Here is a 20,571-nt window from a genome sequence, read left to right on the forward strand (position 1 = left end):
AACAGTGACAGAGATGAGTGAAAATAAGAGAATGGTAGTGACGGAAAGCGAGAAAAACGAGAGGACAGGCGCAGCAACAAGACAAAGATGGAGGGGGAAACAGGAAAGAAAAGTGCTTACTAAGTTTAAAGCTCTCTCATTCCTGGAGTCTTTTCATTTCCCGTCTTCATACTTGTCAGAGCACACACAAAAACACCCATTTCTATCAACTCTGCCACAAAGAGCATGTAACTGTATACACATAAAAGACCCACATCTGTGATGATTAAAAGGAGATTATTATAAAACTTTTTTTTTCTATAATAGGCATTATGTGTTGGTGATCCTGAATTTTTTCCCACATTTCTAACCCTTCCAGTCATCAATCTATCAGTACAGCTATCCCAGCAAGCCAGACATGACGTTATGAAAACACTACAAACTACGAGTCGTTATGGTTATGGTGGGTGGTGGATGGAGGGATGACCCAAATGCAGGAAACTGGAGCAGGCAGGTGAAGGCAGAAATTCGATCAGTTTATTTTAAATAAACAAAAACACTACTGATGCAGTTGGTCCAAAAATGTGAAACTAGAATAACTTGGAAAAAAAAAAAAACCTCAACAACAATTAGAAAAAAAAGCTACCGATTAAACAAGAAACACAACATAAAATGTAGGAAAACAAGAACCCACACAAAGATCTGACAAGGGACAACTGAATCCAGTGAGGGAAGATTAACACAAGGCAGGTGTGATGGACTGTAAATGAGACCAGGTGTGCAGAAGAAGTAAAAGGTTTGACAAACTATATAAAAAAAAGTGAACAGACTAAAAAATCACAAAAATACATGAGCCAAAAACATACAAATGACCAAAACAGTACTCCCTTCCTCAAGGAAAGGCTCCCAAACATCCCAAATGAAAGAAAAAATCTAACTAAATCAGGTGGACGGTGAGGGAGGGGCTTAACAAAACAAATAACAAGGAGAAATGTGTCACACGGTTCAGAAAGTTGACCTGGGGGCCATGCAGACTGTAGTGAAGAAGAGACCCCTCTGTGAGTCAACAAGACGGCCAGAAATGAAGGAATTCATCTAAGGGCGGCCAGAAAACAGAACAGCTGAGCAGCAACCTCTCCGAAGGCCAGCAGGGCACAGATGGGTTCAGCAAAGCAGGAACCCTCCAGAAGGCAGATGGAACTGGCAACACAGGAACTTTTTAATGAAACCCAATTATTTCCCTTAATATCTTTGGCTGGACAAAAGTGTGTTCAGTAGGGCTCCCTCAGCAACCTGAGCTGTGGCTGCTGGGTCCTGTAGGAGCCCTTTGGGAACTTGACACAGAGAAGGACCCCTACTGCAGTAAGCAGGGCTTCCACAAACCGAGGAACAGGACTCCAGTGAGTGGTGGGTGTCTGCAGACTTAAAGACAGGAATCTGACTCAGAAAAAAGCTGTCTGCAGATCACAAGACACAAAGAGAACATGGAGTACGCTCCTAGACCACGTCAAAGTCACTGTCAGGTTGTAAAAACCTGTGAACGAGTGGCGCTTGTTGGCCCAGACTGAGGCAGAGGTGTGGTGCTGGGATCAGGTCAAAGTGGAAATCATCTCAAACTACAATGCTTTGTACATCTGCAACTTCTGAAACTGAACTTGTCACTTATTAAACCGAACAGTGAAGCTGCAGCAGCTTCTGCAACTCAGCACCACACAGCTATTTATACTGTATATGTAACTCAAAAGATCAGTTCCTGCAACAAAACCAAACACTGAAACTGCAACTAAACAAGCAAAGAATAGTGCCATTATTAGAACCACTGAAACAGAACCAACACCTGCAACTAGCATTTACAATCCCAATTCCATAAAAGTTGGAACATTGTGTAAAAATGTAAATAAAACAAAATGCTATGATTTGCAAATCTCAGGAATCTAGCTGTTCTACAGTTCTAGGCATTTGGGATTTCTGCTGGATGGGAGCAAATGTTGTTCTAAAACCTGTATATCCTTTTCTGCACTCATGGTACCTTTCAAATATGTAATCTGCCCATGCCACAGGCGCTAATGCACCACCACAAAAAAAAAAAAATCAAATAATATCTTATTTTATAAAATAACAGTTTCTTAGTTTTAACAGTTTATGTTTACAGTGTTCAAATATTAATAAAATATGGATTTAGGAGCTTTGCAAATCATTGCATTCTGCCTTTATTTACATTTCACACAACGTCACCTTTTTTGGGATTGGGTTGTACTTTTGCACGGCAGCTACAGACTGTGCTGCTACCTCAGCTGCACCTGCAGCCGAAGCTGTAAAGTAACAGATGTCGAGTCCCTTTAGTGGCGTAAGAGGTTAATGTCCTGGAAAAGTCATGCAGCCATTGTCAACTCTTGGCATGGGAAAAACAAGATATTAGCCACACACTTGCTGCTTTAGGATGTGGCAGCAGGAAACATTGGCCTCCGTGGTCCGAATGTACATTATGTACAGGACATATCGTCAGGAGTGAGAAGCCATACTTACTGTAGAAGAACAAAAAGGTGCACTAAAATCCAGGCAAGGGTTGGGAACCCTGATTATTCATTAAAGCAGCAGTATCGTGTTATCAATACATTTCTGTGCACATTAAGTGAGAAATGTTCTCTGCTGATGACAGCTTTTCAAAATAAATTAAATGCGGTATTTAAGAGGATTATTTTTAATGAAAGATGTATAATGTTTATCAATGCAAATTTAATCACATTTTGAAGCCCTATTAAAATTAGTCCCACCTCTTATACACATGCAATCTGTTCTTTCTGGGAAAGCAGAAATTTGCTTATAACTATCACTGAATTGTTGCCATTTTAGGATATGTTTAGACACCTGCAGCAACTAACATGTTTAAAAGTTCAGTCCTTTTACATTCCGGTCAAATGCACTTTTTCATGATCACTGGAAACATAATGAAAGCTTCTGTGACTTCAGGTGTTCAGGGATAATGCAACGATGAAGTGATGGATAAGGTTACCTCTGGATTAGGAGGTGTGGCAGAGGATGAGGTGGAGTATACAGAGATATAGAAAACAGGCAAAAGTCAAGGACAGGAAGAGGCACCCACAGGAGGATATACGCAATGCCTTGTTTCTTTTTTTTTTTGTTTTTTTCAAAGGGCACAGTCTGGTGTGAACAAGACAAGAAACAATAGACGCATAGCCACCAGAGGTAGAACTACATTCTTTAAGGTACCACCTTTGGTTCCCACTGTAGTTGTAAACTTTTCAGATGAATTCTCTGTAGACTCATCAGCTGCCTGGCAGCAGCTTTGGTCTGCACAAGCAGACTCTATGTCCCTGCACGAACAATGCAAACCGCAGATCAGCTGGTAGATCGAGCTATGAATCATGCAGTTCAAATAGTCAAACATAACGTCAGTTATCTCTCCTTTTCTGATCTGCTTTGCAAACATGGCCAAATAGACGTCATGCAGAGGAAGACTTGAGTCAAAGAGGAGGGAAGAAAAGTTTATGTGAGGCTCGTTGCTGCAGTTGGAGGGTTTCCTGTTGCCTCCGAGCAGCTCGAAGCACAAAGCATGACTGGGCTGTTCTTGACACACAAATCATCTGACAAACAGTAATGTATTTCTGGTGAACATGCAGCTTATGTTCTCAAACAGCGGCTACTTCTCGTGGACTAACTTTGTGAAAAGATTTTTTAAAAATGAATAGATACATTGTTTGTATTGGGTTGTTTATTTGCTGCTGAACCGCTGGCATCCTGCTCTTGTTTCAGAGGAGTGTTTTCACCACATCTGGGGTGTGTGTGTGTCTGTGTGTCTGTGTGGGAGGGAATTATTGAGAATATCATATACATAAAGCAGACAGAACACTGTGTTCACCTGTTTCAAAAAGGCACATTTTGTGGTTTGTGGGCTCTTCTGAATGCTCAAGCGGAATCTTGTGTCAGTGCGGTTCAAACAAAGGGAAGTATTAACCCAACAGACATAAAATAATTGTTAAAAAATATCAATTGTAATGCAGTTTTGAACAGATTCAGTTTCTTTGCAGTAGTCAATTATTGTCACAAAATAGGCTTTTTAACAAACCTAAATGTGCATTAATTATAAGTCACCCTGCACATAAAGTAATTAAAGGCCTAACCTTCCTTGAAAGAATGCATATCTTGCATGCTAATGCCTAAAACTAAAAAGTCATATGATCTGTTAGATGTTTTAAGAATGATGATCAGCTACTACCACATCACTGGGTGTATGACAATTTCACCAAAAATGCAAAGTCTAAAATTTGTTTCATTACCTTTTTTGTAATAACATGAAAAGTCTCTTTTTTTCCTTTGCAATGGCAGCAGTCAATATCAACAAGCTCTTTGTTTCCACGTAAATTTGAACCACTAGTCTTTTAATTCTACCTCAGTTTTTCCTGCTGTCAAACATTTTTAATGCATTTTGGCTACATTTTCAGTGATTGTCCTATCGAAAGGATTATTGTTGCACAAAGTCTATTTTTTCTGCAAACTGCCTGATGTTTTCCGGTAATCTCAATGTAGCATTCACCCCAGGGACCACCCAAGGTCTAAAGATCACCAACAGGGTCATGCATGCAACAACCACTGTCATGCAATAAATCTGGGCAGAAACATAGACACTGCACAATGCTCCAGTGATGCCCAAGAGACAAGAATTCCATTTATTTATGACTTGTTATGCATTCCTTCAGCTAAAATAATCAACTAATGCATGATGACAAGAAGACTCGACAAAGTCAAATCAGTTCATTGATCATAGCAGAGTTTTATATTTAATCACCTGCATAGTTAGACGTCTGTGCAGCAAAGACTGAAATCTGCTTGTGCAGGTCAGAAAACTGTTTCTTTACCAAGTCTGCACTCAACAGTGACTGTTTGAAGACACCTGGCACTCTCTGTGTGTGGCTTCAAGAGCTGAAACTTGTTCTTAAGATGCTTTTTGTCTCTGCAACATAAGACATTTTATGGGAGTGCTGGCAGACAAGGTGGTGATCAAAGCAGGAGGTTTGTCCCCGGGTCCAGAAGACTGACCTCAGGTAGCCCCTCACCCCAGAAAGTTCAGGGCAACAAGAGAGAGAGAGAGAGAGAGAGAAGGGGAGTTTCTGACCGTTTTATTGGAAGGTCAAAGGTGTAACTCCACTAATACTCTGTCATGGTAGAAGGAACTGGAAAGAGGAAATTTGCCCCCCCCCAGTAGCTTGAGTTCAACAAAAAAAGGAAAAGAAAAGAAAGCATTGGTTACTGAGCACCCTGGTGGCACTTTGAGGCCACAAGGGTATAAATAATTAGTTTGTAAAATTAACTAAACACTATATTAAAGCCAGGCACAGCTACTTGGATATTAATTTTGGTGTCAATACTCATGATCATGACCAACATCACATGCACTTGGCTCACTTTCACTGGTTTGTGGTGTTCCTTAAAGCAAACATGCACACATCATGAAAAAAAAAAAATCTCCCTTCATTTGTTTAAAAGCATGTATTTAAGTCCCTGAAGTAACGGCCAACTTAAAAGAACTTGGCCTTTTGGTTCAGGCCTGCTAACTGATAATCATCTCATTGTGTGAGCTGTGTGAGTTAAAACAATCCCTTCTCAGCTTCAGTTGAAATTTTTGACCTTTTTTGAATTTTTTTTTTTGTTTGTTTGTCAGATATTTTTGTTTATTAAGCTTAACAAGGATATACATAGTTCTTTAAAAATAGTTTTTAAAAGGTTATTTTTCATGTTTCAGATCTTTTGAAGTAGTGTCCCATGGAAATGTTATGAACATTCAATATCTTACCTGCTGTAGATAGCTTTTTGAACAACTTCAATTTGCTGTTTAATTAAGAGCCAAACGCTGGTCTGAGTAACGGCCAAAGTGAATTGATACCATATTAAAAGAACACTAAGCACTTCAGGTAAACTCTATTTTATTACCTTTTCCACTAATTTCACATTACAAAGTTATTACTACATAAATAGTATAATACTCCTGCAGGACGTGCCATAGAAGTGAAAGTGTTATAACTAGCTGCTGATGTTGATTTTAATTACAAACCTGATATAAACGACATGCAAACTAGTTTGGATTAAACATGTATTATGACATAAAACTAAAACCAGGTTTCACATCTCCTTGGGAATACAAAATGATGAGACGTTTAAGTTGCATATCTGAGTTAAAGCTCCCCAGCTGCAGAAGTAAAACTTCAGCAGCCAAAACCAGAAGCTTGTGGTTTTATTTTGCCGCTGCCACATGTGACTGAAGATGGCAGCTGCTGAAAACAAGGTTCAAAACTATGTGTCCCAAAAGCCCAGAAGGTACTGAGTGTTGTCCAGCTGTGAGCATAAGCTGTATAGACTTAAAGCTGTTCCTCACTTTCTGATAGGTTCCTCTTTGCTGTGATGTCATCAGGGCTTGGTTATATTAATCCTGACAGGCTCAGCTGCTTCAAAGTGTGACTGAGGGCTGAAAGACGGTGTTCATGCATGAGTGAAAACAAAGAAGGAAGAGCAGGAAAAGGAGTTCATGAGTAACACGCGGATTCAGAATTTATACCTCAGCAGAAAGTGGAGAAGGAGCTGCAGAGACTTTTCAAATATGTTGTGGATTTAAAAGCAATGGGAGAATAAAATCACTGGACTGGAGCAGAGAGCAAAGCCTGGAGGTAAGCAAACAAACGCTGCAAGTCTGATTTACATATATACGCTTCACACACACAGACCCACACATGCTGTACTCTCATGGGTGCATTTACACTTGCATGAAAACACACTCTACTCATAAAGGCTCTGTGGCTAATTAAGCAGCAAGTATCAGAATGATTTCTGCTCATAAATTTAACAGTTTTCCATCAATTTTACTGCAGTTAATGTGTGTAATTTTCTCTATAGCCATAAAAAGATTTTTATGTCAGCAACTGTGTAGCAATAATGAAATAAACTCATAAATTTGAGGGGTTTTAATGTTTAAAACCACATCTCACTTTTTTATTCAGACCCATTCAGATTGTTTTACAGCAGCTTTAGTCTTGCTGCAGGTAAATGGAAGGAAAAATAGCCCTTACTGAAAATAATTTTGCAGATGAGTCATATATTTTCCAGTGAATCCAAACTACCTTTTATCTTCCTCATGGATGGTTTATGTTATCTGGACAGCTAAATGTTTTATGTCTTGTTATTAGAGCGTTTGTGCTTTTTACACCACGGTCTTCTGACATTTGTTTATCCTACTGAGCCAGGCAAACGCTGGGTGTTTTAGGAGCTTATGTATTCTAGACAAACTTGTGACCCTGCGTATGTCTCGTGTGCAGAACTGCATGCACCTTTTGGATCTAACTGAGCCATATCCGTTTAAATATTACGATTTTTTTAAGGTCAGCACATTTTTGAGTGTGATTAGGACCCTTGGGTTGGTTAAACTTGTTTTTTTTTCTGTGCAGGTGTGTGTGTGACTGTTTAAATGTTTTAACCAGGGAGATGATCAAAGTCTGTGCTACAAGTTGTATGATTGCAAGAAACTGCAAAATTGGTATTGATCTGATTGGTGAGGGCAGTGAATAGTTACAGATTTCTACAAGAGTCATTGGTGTCATTGCAGAAAAGTGGGCAATAAAGATCAAATGCTTTAAATTGATAAATTCAGCCTGAAATTGAGTGTGATCCATGATCATCTGTCTGGGTCACTTTCTGCAGTACTTCATTCATTATAGCAGAAATGGCCACATGAGCATTGGTAATGAAAGATTGATTTCCAAAATGAGTTCTCGGCAAATTTTCCAGACAATGCATCATCTTTCTGACAAAGAATATTCTCTGGATTAAATGGGAGCATATTCCAAATGAAGACAGATTCTTACACAAATTTGCCGCTGAGTCAGAGACCGAATGACTGACAAATACTGACGCCCATCATAAACATCAGAGGCTTTTGACAGCTGTGTAATTTCACCAGGCTGCATTGTTTACTTGGGAAACCAGCTTGTTCCCCCTGGGAAAAGATTTTCATAAAACAACAAACTTGCAACAGTCTACCCTGGCATTTAAAGGGAAAAGAAAATGCAACCCAAAATTCAAATCTTTGCTCACTGACCTGCTGGAAAGCTGCGTAAACACCTGTGAATCAATGCTTCTCTGTACAGATGCCATCAAATTACGTTCCAAATGTTTCGATTATGTTGGAACAAAACCAATTTGCAATTTAAGCCAAATTGTGTGAGCACACAGAAAATCCAATTAACCAGACAGGTTCTAGATGTACATTTAAAAACACATGGCTTCCTATTAACCATACATACAAAAGCTAAGCAAACAAAAAGACTTTACAGCTCTTGAAGTAAGCACTTAATGCAAGTATCTTTCCTATAGTGTCCCTATAGCAGGACTTATCCTACATCTTCGCAGACAACAGGACAAACCATTCCCTCCCAATGTTTAACATGGTCAGTCAGAATAGCAAACAAGGAACACCATGTATCTGCTGTCAATTAGGCAGCCGCTGTGAGCCTTTATGCTCAGCCGACTGGCCGTGTGCATATAAAAGTGTTTCTTTATATATATGTGCAGTGGTGAATAAAGAAATGCACAAGAATCCAAAAGGGTATGGCCATGGGCTGATGCAGTAAAGGTCACAGTATGCAGCTCTTGCAAACATCCAAGCACAGTATTTTACTTCATGCAGCTGCAAAGTGAATCCAAAACAACAACAGTAACAAGGGTTCATTTTATTACTATTTTATTAATGGTACTTATTGCACAATTATGATGAGCATAGCTACAAAAGTCATAAAGTACAGATAAAATCTGGAACAATTTTTATATAAATGGGTAATGTGTCCCTAACCTGAAATTTTTAGGCAAAATTTGTGAACAGCAGCCATCTATCACATGCTTTTGTTCATCTACAGAAACAGCCTAAGTGACTGAAAACAGGAGAAGAAGAAGTTTCACAAAAGCAGCATGTGTCTGAATGCTGAGCTGTGTGTTTATGGCGCTCCACCGTCTTGCCTCATCGCTGATATTTATTTTTGACAGTCGTCTTACCCAGTCTTTCTATTTTCTTTCACCTTTAGCTGCAGATTCACTCTCACATTTCCACCTAAATGTCTTCTCCAAGACTCAACGCTTTACCCACACAGGCTACAGCCAGCTTAATGTAGGTCAGTATTGTGTACAAGCTTCTACTTAGCTTTTGGTGGTTTCAGCCGAGTGCTTTGTTTAAACTGAGTGTGGACCCACATTTCAGAATTGCATATCAATATATCTGGAAAACAACTGGAGTGAACTCTTTCAAACTGCACCATTTGATATAATCCAGGATAACCTTTATTTTAAGTTTGATTTTATTCTTTGCAATGAGTACCTTTAAGCTGCTATTTCTAGTCTATATCTACTTACCCTTTTGCTGACGGTATTGCATAATAAATATTCTCCTGTGGTAAGTGACTTTGACGAGCCCTGCTTTTTTCAGCTTCAGCCTGTGTGTTTGTTCTATACTTGGGTCAGAAGGAGAAAGCAAAGGGTCTCTGATCTGTGAAACATGTCAGGAAACTGTTTCAGAGTCCAGGTGGTCTGAGGGTTTGAAACGGAACCTATATATTGAAGAAATATGATAGCTACGACATAAAAAACTTACTATTACATGACACCTCTTCACAGATAAATGCTGTCAGTGAACGTGTGTTATCACTAAAAGAAAAAATTGAAAGATATACACACAGCTGAACATGATGAACTCACGATAACACCAAAGAACATATTGCTTTCTCTGTGTTTAACCACATGTTTGTTTATAACAGTGAAAACTCCCACCCGCTGATCTATAAGACCAGTGGAAGAGACTATTTTCAGATCTATTAGAAACATTTTGGCATTTTGGGGTCTCTGACACAAAGAAATGTCTAGTGATATATAAATAGTTTTGGTTTCCAGTTCAAAAGTAAGCATGATATGCTATAGGCATAATCTGTGCACAGATGTGAGCAGAAACTTAACATAATGGACAAGAGATGCCTTCAGGTACACTTGTTGCAGGAGCCGCCCTTCTTGACTTACCACCAAAACCAACTTCCTCCTCATACAGCCATTACTTGGTGCTTCATTTATCTTCCCCATTTGTGAAAACTAATTTCAAAACATTTAAGCAACTCTATGATGTAAGTTTAACATTTTGCAAAACCTTTTATTTGACAATAAAAAAACCTTTAAAATGCAAAAAAAAGTATAACATTTACCAATCAATATTTTTCCACCCTTCAAAGTCAATAACAAACACAATATTCCAGTTTATGTGTTCACCTGTTAGACAGCTTTTCAGAAAGGATTGCCCTTATATTATTACTAATGGGATTAATAGAACATTTTATTTCTAATAAAAACATTGCAAATCATTTTTATTACCCACATTTTAGATTTAGAGTAATAAAAACATCCAGTAATGGAACTTGCATTTTTTAAAGGAATATCTCCCACTGCCTTGTGTGCCAAGGTTTTAAACAAAAGATTATGAGGGATTTCTTTGTGCTTGGAAGTATGTGATGGACAAGACTGTCAGATGTGAGCATACTAAATTTATGCTCAATATCTGTAAACCTAACTGAGTTATAGCTTTTTTGTGCTTGCTAATGTTGATTAGTTATGACAGCTATTTTGAATCAGATTGACTTTATTTGTATATGTACAACCTTTAATTGCTTTCTGAGAGTTTCAGTAAAATCCATCCACTGGTTGATGGGATACAGACAAACAGGGTTGACTCCAACAATTAATGCGAAAGTTTTAAACAAACAGTTAGTGTGACCTATTAGTGCTTAGAGTATGTGTTGGCTGTGACTCTCAGCCACCACCAGTACCTGTAAAATTGTCTGCATTGTAGCTATTTTTGTTTTGGCTCTGGTTAATTGGCTGTGGAAGCCATCCTGAGTTTGGCTGAATACAGTTAATCTGGTTCAAACAAACAAGCGCACGCACACAGAGGCAACCACATGGGCATCTTTCATGGTGGCAATTGATAATTAAGGGCTGCTGAATCTAATTTATTGCAAACATGACATCAATATCAAACAAGGTTAACACTCATTTGGATTTTTCTAAACTCAGTTGACCTTGAACTAAAAGGTGTTAGTTTTATTTGCATCACAAGATATGATTTTACGACACAATGCCGAAAGAGCTTCATCTGCTGTGCTCCATTTAAAACTCTCATCAAGGAAATGTTGGGTTTTTCAGTTTTTGTCTTTGTGACTGAAAACACATGCCCCACATACTTATCTCCACTGTGACTGAAGTTTTTTGTGTTCTTTGTTTTGATGGTAGATGATGGCGAGTAACGAAACACAGTCCAACGGCACAACACCGTACAGCGATGCAGAACTGGTGCTGCTTGGCACTGCCATGGCTGTTCTCGTGCTCGCCATAGTTTTTGGTAAGCCACGTAACAGATCTGTGTGGATTGTTAGATCAAAACGGAATCTGTTTATTGTTTTACTGCAGCATTAATTTCCTCTGTGCAGGTAATGTGTTGGTTATCACTGCCATCCTGCGGTTCCAGCGGCTCCAAACAATCACCAACCTCTTCATCGCCTCACTGGCTGTCGCTGACCTCATCATGGGTGTGTTTGTGGTCCCCTTCAACTCGAGTAACATCCTGCTAAATTCCTGGAAGTTTGGGAACTTTATGTGCAACTTCTGGACTGCAACTGATGTGCTGTGTGTGACAGCCAGCATAGAAACGCTTTGTGTGATTGCTATGGATCGCTACCTTGCTATCACTTTGCCACTTCGCTACCCAACCCTGCTCACCAGGTAAACCAAAGCCTTTGAGGATTTAAAGATAAAATTGAATGTTTTAAGTAAAGCAGGACTAAATAACTTTGTTCTACAGTTTCACAAACCTCAAGCTAAACCCCAATCAGTAAAGTTCCATCAGGTTCATGCAGTCTACTGTTAAATGAACCCTTCTGTGACTTTTTTGTTTTGCTGTGGGTAGGTAGAGGTGTAAATCTGTGGAAAATAAATCATTAACCCATTAAGACCTGGGGCACCGTCTGCACAATGCATGCAGTTCCACTCATCTGACCCATCAGATCCTAATGAGTTAACTACTCCTCTGCTAATGATTATCCTTTTTAGCTCTAAATGGATGTATCATTCCTCCGGCAGGAATATTATGTTTTTTTAATGCCTCTAAATTAGCATAAGTTTGTTTTCTTCTTCATGTCCGAAGGTATTTTAGAAATAACCAGTTCAGCTGCGTCATTCAGTCTAAAGGGAAACTGTGCTCCTTGTACACGTCGATGTCTGTTTACAGATTTGAGAAGCGTATTATCAACAAATGTGATAAAGTTGCATGATAGCACTTGTGGCTCTGCATGCCGTTCTGTAAAATCACTCAGATAGGTTGCAGTTGAATACAAGTTTAAAAATGAAAAGAATCTGAAGGTGTTGCGTTACAAAGAGGTGAGATCATGAAGGATCCCATGGTGCTTGCCTTCGTTGAGGCAAGAGGCTTAAGGTTACAGGCACTAATACCACAAAACCTAACAGATGTATCTCAAGACTGAAATCAATGTCCTTAATTAGCCTTTTTCACACATTCAGTCTCTAGTTATGCTTTCAACGCGCACTTATGCCACGTGTGCTTTGCTAATCCGATGCAACCAATATGTGAAAAGATGGTTGATTTTTAAAACAACTTGATTAAAGACACAGGGAAAAATTGTATCCAACAACACTAACTTTTGAACATCTTTACAAAAAACTAAGTTGAAACAAAGTCTGTGCCATTTTACATTTCTAGAATCTAGAAATATGTTTTTAAGTTGCCAGGATACATGTTAATCCCAACCCTAGCTCCCCCTTAAAGGGATAGTTCATTTTATTAATTTTTTTAAGTAAGGTCCTGTGGAATGTGTGGTCAGTGTCTTACCTGCATTAGACAGCAGTCAGAACAATTTCATTTTGGAAATCAGGGAGAAATTCTCAAACCTATTTTAAGAATTTTTAGACCAAAATGCTTTTGCATCACATAGTCATGATGAATGAGTTTGTGTAACACTTTTCTTTTGAAAGTTGTCTTTCACAGAGAACATTTTGCAACGGACCGCAGACTGTGTTGCAACAACGCCAGTCTTCCGTCAAAATAACAATAGAGGTTTATGTAGATGACAGTTGTCTACAAAAGCCACATGTTATAAACAGTTTCTGTGAAGCATTATCTCAAACTAATATGACACTTCTGAGGTTTCAGTTGTTCCAGTTGTCAGAAATTTGCTTGTAATAAACATCAGTATGACTAGCTGTTTTTGTGAATCCCCCATGAGTATTTCTCCTTGATTCTTCAAACTGAAATTGTTCTGGCTGCTTTCTCCAGCAGGCAAGACACTGACTGTATTCCTCAGAACTGCACTTCAGAAAATCCTACTCTGCCTTTATTTGTTTTACATCAACCAGCCTAACCACTAATCTTAAGGTAGTAGTTCACCGGGCTGCGACTGATGGAGACTAGTAGTTCAACATTGCAAGAATATTAATAAAATAGGCAAATTTTTATTTGCTGTCTCACTGAATTCTGAATGTTTGCAACCAAGTGTCAAGCAAGCCATGTGACCGTGTTTTGCGGTCACTTAAAATTCAGTGAGACTGCAACAAAAGTTCTACCCTTTTTCTTGCAATTTTGAGTCGCCAAGTAGACTCCAACGGTCACAGCCCACCTTAAACAAAAGTTTGTTAATCCATAAAATCAATTCTCCTACACTTCCTTACTTTTTGGTTGAAAGGCAATTATATTATGCTCAAAGAGATTTTAAAACTATAATGCAACGTTACTTAAGTAATGAAGGCATGCTAGCTCAGATGTCGCCTGGATGATCAGGATCCACATCAGATGTTGGGGAACCAGGACATTCTGATGAGAAATGTGTTACTAGAACAAAACGTTTATTGGGCAGCAGAGCACAGTCCTAGAAACAGAACCCCCAAAGTCCCAGGCCTGGTAGAGGACCCAAGCTTGAAGTAAAGGAGACCATTTACTTCTGGCCACTTGCAGTTTTTGACAACCAACATGAACATTAAATAACACAATAACTGTCACTGATCTACACACTCACATTCTTCTTCTTCTTGTCTCCTGATGCTGTATAGGGGGCGGGCAATCGTAGTGGTGCTTACTGTTTGGACAGTGGCCTCCCTCATCTCCTTTCTGCCCATCTTTCTGGGTGTGTGGATAAAGGATGACAAACATGTTATGGAGTGCATCAAAGATCATAACTGCTGTGAATTCCACACCAACACAACGTATGCAGTGGTTTCTTCAATTGTGTCTTTCTACCTGCCATTGGTGGTGATGATTTTCCTCTACAGTCGCGTATTCCAGGAGGCTCAGAAACAGCTGGAAAAGATCAGGGGCAGAGAGAGACACCTTCACAAGCTGCACAACTCTGCACAGCAGACTTATCCGGACGACAGCCCTGCACTGAATAAACACAGGGCAAGAACTGATGTGGAAGAACCGGCAGGGGAGGACAGTTTAAACATGCAGCAAACAGAAGATAGAGACAAAGGGGGAGAAAACAAAATGAGCATAGAAAAAGGGGAAGGAAAGCAGTCGGCCACGAAGCGTCTTAAGTTCTGTCTTAAAGAGCAAAAGGCTGTGAAAACTCTGGGGATCATCATGGGAACTTTCACATTCTGTTGGCTACCATTTTTCATCCTCAATATCATCATAACTTTTCTTGATCTTGGTGACATCAATGTGTTATTCCGACTTCTCAACTGGATCGGGTACTCCAACTCGGTCTTCAACCCACTCATCTACTGCCGCAGCCCCGATTTCAGGCACGCCTTCCAGGAGATACTCCATTTAAGGGGCAAAGGAAGACGTTGGGGTAGGCGGGCCGCACATGGATGGTACAGTGTGAAAAATCACTTCTCCAAGTCCCCGCGTGGACAGAATGGGAGCACAGACATGGATGGCGTCAGGGGGCTGGACATTCGGCAAACATCAAGTTGGAAAGACAGTCTGGAGAGCTCAATTCAAGACAGCGCACTAACTCTTACAACGCAGACAACTAGTTCTGAGCGAGTTTTAGACGTGGCTCCAGGTTCCCTGTCCAACTGGCAGACTAAGAGCTCTGGTAGTAAAACCTGTAAGGAAAATCTTGCTTCAATTGCTTGACCAAATACTGTATAAATACGATGAAAGAGCTTAAATTAAGAGCACATCAACAACCAATTTGTTTAAGTAACCAACTCAAAGGTCTTGGTCTTTACTTGTTTATGAGGCTGAAGAGGTAACACTTTGTCAGTGTTACTGTGGGTTTTTATTGTGTTTAATTTGTGGTCTCAGTTCTTTACGCCTTGGTTTTGTTTTTTGTCAGTAATTCTCTTATTAAAGAATGAAATACAAGGGCCAGACTGATTTCAGATTAAGAGTGAAATAGCCAAGTCTAAACACAGCACAAACCATAAAACCTCTTAAACAAAGGTTAGTCAAACCATGTCACTCCAGCATCTTTTTAGAGAATACCTTTTTGGGAGGATTCAGTGGCAATCCTTTCCTTTACTTTGTTGAGTAGTGTTTTCTAAACCGAACCAATCAACAAATAAAATAAAAATAATCTACTTTCACTTAAGGAATAAAACTGAATAGTCTTAGAAACTATATTTAAAACCAGTGATATCACAGAAAGGAATGATGAAAGAAAAGTTTATAAAAACTGGAAAAATAAAAACACTTAATGGTACTGATTTTTGGTGAATGTCCTTTATGTGACTTTTGTCACATAAAATCACGAGCTCTTAGCTTCAAACAGAGCAATGAAATGTCTTGGATTCTAAAGCAAATGGCCCACTTCTGTATACTTCGTGCTGGAATAAAGGATCATCTGCATGTCTTTGTGGAAGACTGAGTTGTACAGGCAGCTAGTGAACGCTAGTAGATCTTCTTGAACAGCATTAAGACTTTTTACCCATCTTTAAATGAGCGCTGGAGAAATTGTTGTGCATCTTTTTAAAATTCAAATAACCCAGCTGATGTCTGAATTACTAGTTTAAAATTTTATAAATGCATTTCGGAAGTAATTTCAAGCCAAAACAGTATTACTATAGAGACAATATTGAACATTACTGCTAAAGATAAAATACTTGAAAGAGTTACACAAATATCACACAGATCTGTTCCTTCCAAACTCCTTTTTTATCGCCTGACGCCAAATTGGAGTCAACCCAATTCAAGATGGCTGCCACAGCTACAGACATTGAGCTAAAAGTAGCTGACCATGATTCACAACACATACTTTGACCTGTAAACAGCTGGCAACATCTTAGTCCAAAACTGTTAATAACTGTTGGAGTCAACCCAGCTTAATATCTCATGGACCACCACTGGACAGATTTTAATGAAACTCTCAGAAATTAATAATTGGAGGAACATCTACAATTGGTAAACCTTTGAAGTCATCCAAATTCAAGATGGCTGCCACAGCTAATCAACCTTAGCAAACACGTAAATGGCTATAACTCTAATTTTGCAGCTACTGAGCTAAAATTGGTGTGGTAATTGCTGAGAGTCATCTTTAGCATCTACTCCAGAGCTGACACATCTTGTCATTTACAAAGTTAGATCATAATCACTAACTCTGTCCTTTCTCATCACAAGAGGATCTTAATCTAAAACTCTGTAACGGGTGATATGCATTCCTTCAAATAATGCTAGGACTTTAATTCCTTTATGGAAAGCCGCCAATGTGCTGCATTTGCTGTTGGCTCAAATTTCCACACACTGTCAAGGTGGGAAGAAGGTGCAGAATAAAAGTTTAAGTGCCACAATTCACTGATTTCATAGCCTCAAGATGTACTGAAAACCATCTGTGGTTCTGTATTTGTCACATTGGATGTGAAAAGTTTGCGATGGACGACGTGAAAAAGTATTTCAAGTTTGGAAGAAAAAAAAACTCAAATCATTTGGTGTTTTAACCAAAGAGTACTAAAACCACAACTGATTGCAATGACAGATATTCATATCTGAAGATTTCCTTCTGAAAGCCACAATCAGGCGTTTTGATCAGAAATAACTTGGCTTCGAGCGTTACTCGGATAATTTATTCAGAAAAGACGATAAAATCAGCAAGCGTGTCCAGGCGTCTTTCAATGAAGCTGGATCAAGCAGTCATCCCAAATAATAATGTCACCATGTTTACAAGGCGAGATATGTCCACAGAAGTACAAAACTTTATTTTGCAAGAGCTAAAAATATCTCTAACGTTTAACAGGTACTGCTGCATTTTGAAGCCCAGCAGTCATTCTTTAAAGTAAATACTGGCCTGGCAGGGCTTGGTCCCACCCGCTTTGTGACAAAGTCCACCCAGTCAAATAGCTTTTCTTCTTTCTTTGATTTAGGTTTTAATTAATTAAAGAAAGAAAAAATGCTCTAGGCAACCAAATAAATAACCTTCCTAAAGAATTTAAATACTATTTTTGATTTTAGAACCCTACATTTTCAGTGAACTCTGACTGCATATTACAGATTCAATATGTTTTGGCTTTAAAGTTTTATATAACCGCTGTGTCTGAAGCTGGTTCAGTTGGTCCAGTGGGATTTGTGGGTTTTTTTGTTAGGACTGCCGAGGTATATCCCTATAGGCCAGTGGTTCCCACAGTTTAGTTCAAGACTGAATCATCTCCTCAAAAATAACTTTTTTTTAACTGGTGAGTTGAAATTTTGGGAGTCTGCATTGATGATGCACAGGAAAAAGACCCAGAATTCTATTTATCTTTTTTTTGGCCTGACCAAATAACACTTGATTTTCCCTTAGGCACAAAGAACTTTTTAAAGCATCTAGTAAACTGATAGTTTGTATTGTAAAGTCCCTACATACCAAACATCAGCTGATCTGATGCACCAGAACTGGCTTTCCTAACCCCAGTAACATTAAGTGGTCATGTAGAAAGTACAGTAACAAACTCAATCTTTTGACTGAAAAAAGGATTCTTAAGTAAATATTGACTGGTAAATATTTATCCTAACCACTGAATAAAGTAGCACATTCATTAAACATCATTTATTGGACATTTCATGACAATATCTAAAAAGAACTGAAGAAATATTGACAGTTTTTGTGACAAGCTGCAGCTTTTTACATAGTTCTGTGTAAATTTAAGGACCTTTATTAATCCAGAATCTTGGATTGAAAACCCCTTTAAATCAAGATACGTGATCTTTGATCATCTCACTTGAAATATTTTTCACGCTCCTTCAAATCAAATCCTTTGTTTTGAAATAAACCTTGTGACATTTTTATTGTAATGGTCACGGGTTTCTGCCACTGTTGTTCTTGCAGGATCAGGGGCTGAATAGTTTGGGAACCGGTGTTGTGAAAAACGGGGTCAGTGTACAAGTAAACATTGGTTCAGTTTCCATTTATATGACAAGTCGTGTTAAATTTGGCGGCCCACCCGTTTTCATCCTGGCCCACTTTGAAAGTCATTCTGTTTACACTGCTGCTGGAAAATAGATGGATGGATATTCTTCCTATAGATGAACGCGCCTGCTCCACATACGATGATTAATGAACCGTCTCCAACGAAAACACACTATATATTCAGCGACATATTTGTGTTGCTAATGTTGTTTGTTTTGTTTAGTTTTTTCCATTAGCAACAAAAGTCCCAAATCCCTAAAAAACCAGAGGAAACAAACTGAACTTTGTTCGCCCTGAGTCTGATCATTTTTATTTTGATACAGGAGAGTCTAACTCGGGGCTAAATTATGATAAGATTATGAAGAACAGTTCGCCTGTTTTAAATTCCTTCCTGATAAAACCTCAAAACCAACAACTGGGATGCATTTGAGCATGAGATAAACATCTGAGACCCTTAACTTGTGACTATCAGATGTTCGTTTTCACCATGGCACTTTCCCTGAAACTATTTTTCACCTCCGTGAACCTGCACTTTCCTTTTGTTCCGTCTGCTTTGGCTCTCCGAACACTGCAATCTGACAAACAGAGCAGGGGAGACCCGTGTTATACAGTTGGTTCTGCTGTTTGGAGAACTTTGTCTGTTACACTTTAGTTTTTACCAATGTTGCAATAGTTTACACATACTGAAGTGCTAACTTGGAGAATAAATGTGTGATCTGAGCAGAAACTTAGTTCCAATGTGAATTCAACTTGTCTTGTTGTATTTCTTCTCAAACTGCCATGTTTATAAAACCTGTAGTGATGGGTTCAACACATGATTTTGAATTCAGTCTCTTTGGTTTTGCTTTTAATTTGTGTTTTTAATAAATTACAGCAGATAGAAATGATATTAAGGGTCTTGAACTGTAAATATGATCTCCACACGTCTGAAAATCTGAATGTTTAACTTCCTTGTGGTTATTGTGATTAATAATTGTACAACTTAAAGTTTGAAACATGCCACTGAATCCATGCAACTTATTATATGTATGCCACGAAGGTTGCTGTCTGTTTTACTTGACTAGATTTTGGGTTTATTTAATTTCTGACAGCTCCAACGTGATAATTATAAAGATTTCTTTTCAAAAGTGTCCCATAAATAACTATAGAAGTGTGATTGTGTGTCCGTCTTAGGAGTTTATGAAGCAGAACGGAAGCCTGCTTTGTTGAAATCTAAAGTTTCAGAAGCTTCTTTGAGCAATTTTCTACCTCCATCAGAGTCGAATGAATGTCATTTCAGTGCTGTAAATATTTATTCATGAGTTGTTGTACATGTTTCTAAGTAAAAGAACAAAGTTTGAAACCATGCTATGTAGAGTATGTTGTGTTTTCTTTGTTGCCGAGTGTGTGTTTGCTGTCAGAATAAGACAGGAAGCAGAGAAATTAGATTAAAACTCATTTTTATCTCAAGTAATCACTAGACTTCTGATAAAAGCAAGTTTACTAAATTTCCTGTTTTCCTTTTTTTTTCTTTTTCCTTCCTATTTTTTGCAGTCAAACACATCTGCTATACTTTTTGCTGTTTTTGTCATCAAGTGTTCAGCTCATTCAGTAGATGGGTGCTTGGACTTTTGCTTTTAAAAGTATTTAACTTTATTTACAAGTATTTCCTTCATAGAAATACACTGGGATATTTTCAATTCCTTTAAAAACATGGTTCTCTTTGAAATATGCTTCAGCATATTTGTTCTATTTTTATCTTCTTATTTTACTTTTAGCCACCATTCTGCTACTTTTAGCTTTTAGCTAGTCTCTTGCTACTTTAGGCTTTTAGGTAGTATTCTGCTTCCTTTAGCTTTAACAACTCAGTTTCAGCTTCTTCAGCAAATTTCCTAAAAGTCAATCCACACTTAATGTTCATACTGCATTTTCACAGAAAATGCAATCTTCTCGTTTATTACTGCCTTTGTGGGATTTACCGTCTGTAAAATGTATTTTATCTTTATCAAATTGTCAGAAAATTCAAGTGCTGATTGGACAGATGTTCATCACATGACAAAAAGGAGCAGAGAAATGTTTTATTAGAGCGAACTCTTTTGCAGTTCTTCCTCTTTGCAGTGCCAGCAGCTGAAAGACTGCAAATTTTTTTATCTCAGCATCGACACCAACTGGATATCCTTCATGG

General features: G+C 38.5%; 1 protein-coding gene across 2 annotated transcripts; it reads left to right on the forward strand.

The window, feature by feature from the left end:
- Positions 1-6,330: 6,330 nt before the first annotated feature.
- On the forward strand, positions 6,331-19,753 carry LOC108238999 (beta-2 adrenergic receptor). Of its 2 annotated transcripts, XM_017421423.3 has the most exons (5): positions 6,331-6,659; positions 9,063-9,149; positions 11,305-11,413; positions 11,502-11,793; positions 14,131-19,753. In XM_017421423.3, the coding sequence occupies exons 3-5, from the start codon at positions 11,305-11,307 to the stop codon at positions 15,161-15,163; spliced, it is 1,434 nt and encodes a 477-aa protein (XP_017276912.1). In that variant the 5' UTR covers positions 6,331-6,659; positions 9,063-9,149; the 3' UTR covers positions 15,164-19,753. The 2 variants fall into 2 exon arrangements, with proteins under 2 accessions (XP_017276912.1, XP_017276911.1); XM_017421422.3 differs by lacking the exon at positions 9,063-9,149 and having other exon boundaries at positions 6,333-6,659.
- Positions 19,754-20,571: the final 818 nt, after the last annotated feature.

This window comes from Kryptolebias marmoratus, linkage group LG13 (genome assembly GCF_001649575.2).
Source record: "Kryptolebias marmoratus isolate JLee-2015 linkage group LG13, ASM164957v2, whole genome shotgun sequence".
In the NCBI taxonomy this organism is placed as follows: Eukaryota; Metazoa; Chordata; class Actinopteri; order Cyprinodontiformes; family Rivulidae; genus Kryptolebias; species Kryptolebias marmoratus.

Bases quoted from the DNA above. Each gene is read 5' to 3' on its own strand.
- LOC108238999 (XM_017421423.3), top strand. From the start codon at position 11,305: ATGATGGCGAGTAACGAAACACAGTCCAACGGCACAACACCGTACAGC. The intron at 11,414-11,501 runs GTAAGCCACGTA...TCCTCTGTGCAG, and splicing joins CGTGCTCGCCATAGTTTTTG to GTAATGTGTTGGTTATCACT. The intron at 11,794-14,130 runs GTAAACCAAAGC...GATGCTGTATAG, and splicing joins TACCCAACCCTGCTCACCAG to GGGGCGGGCAATCGTAGTGG.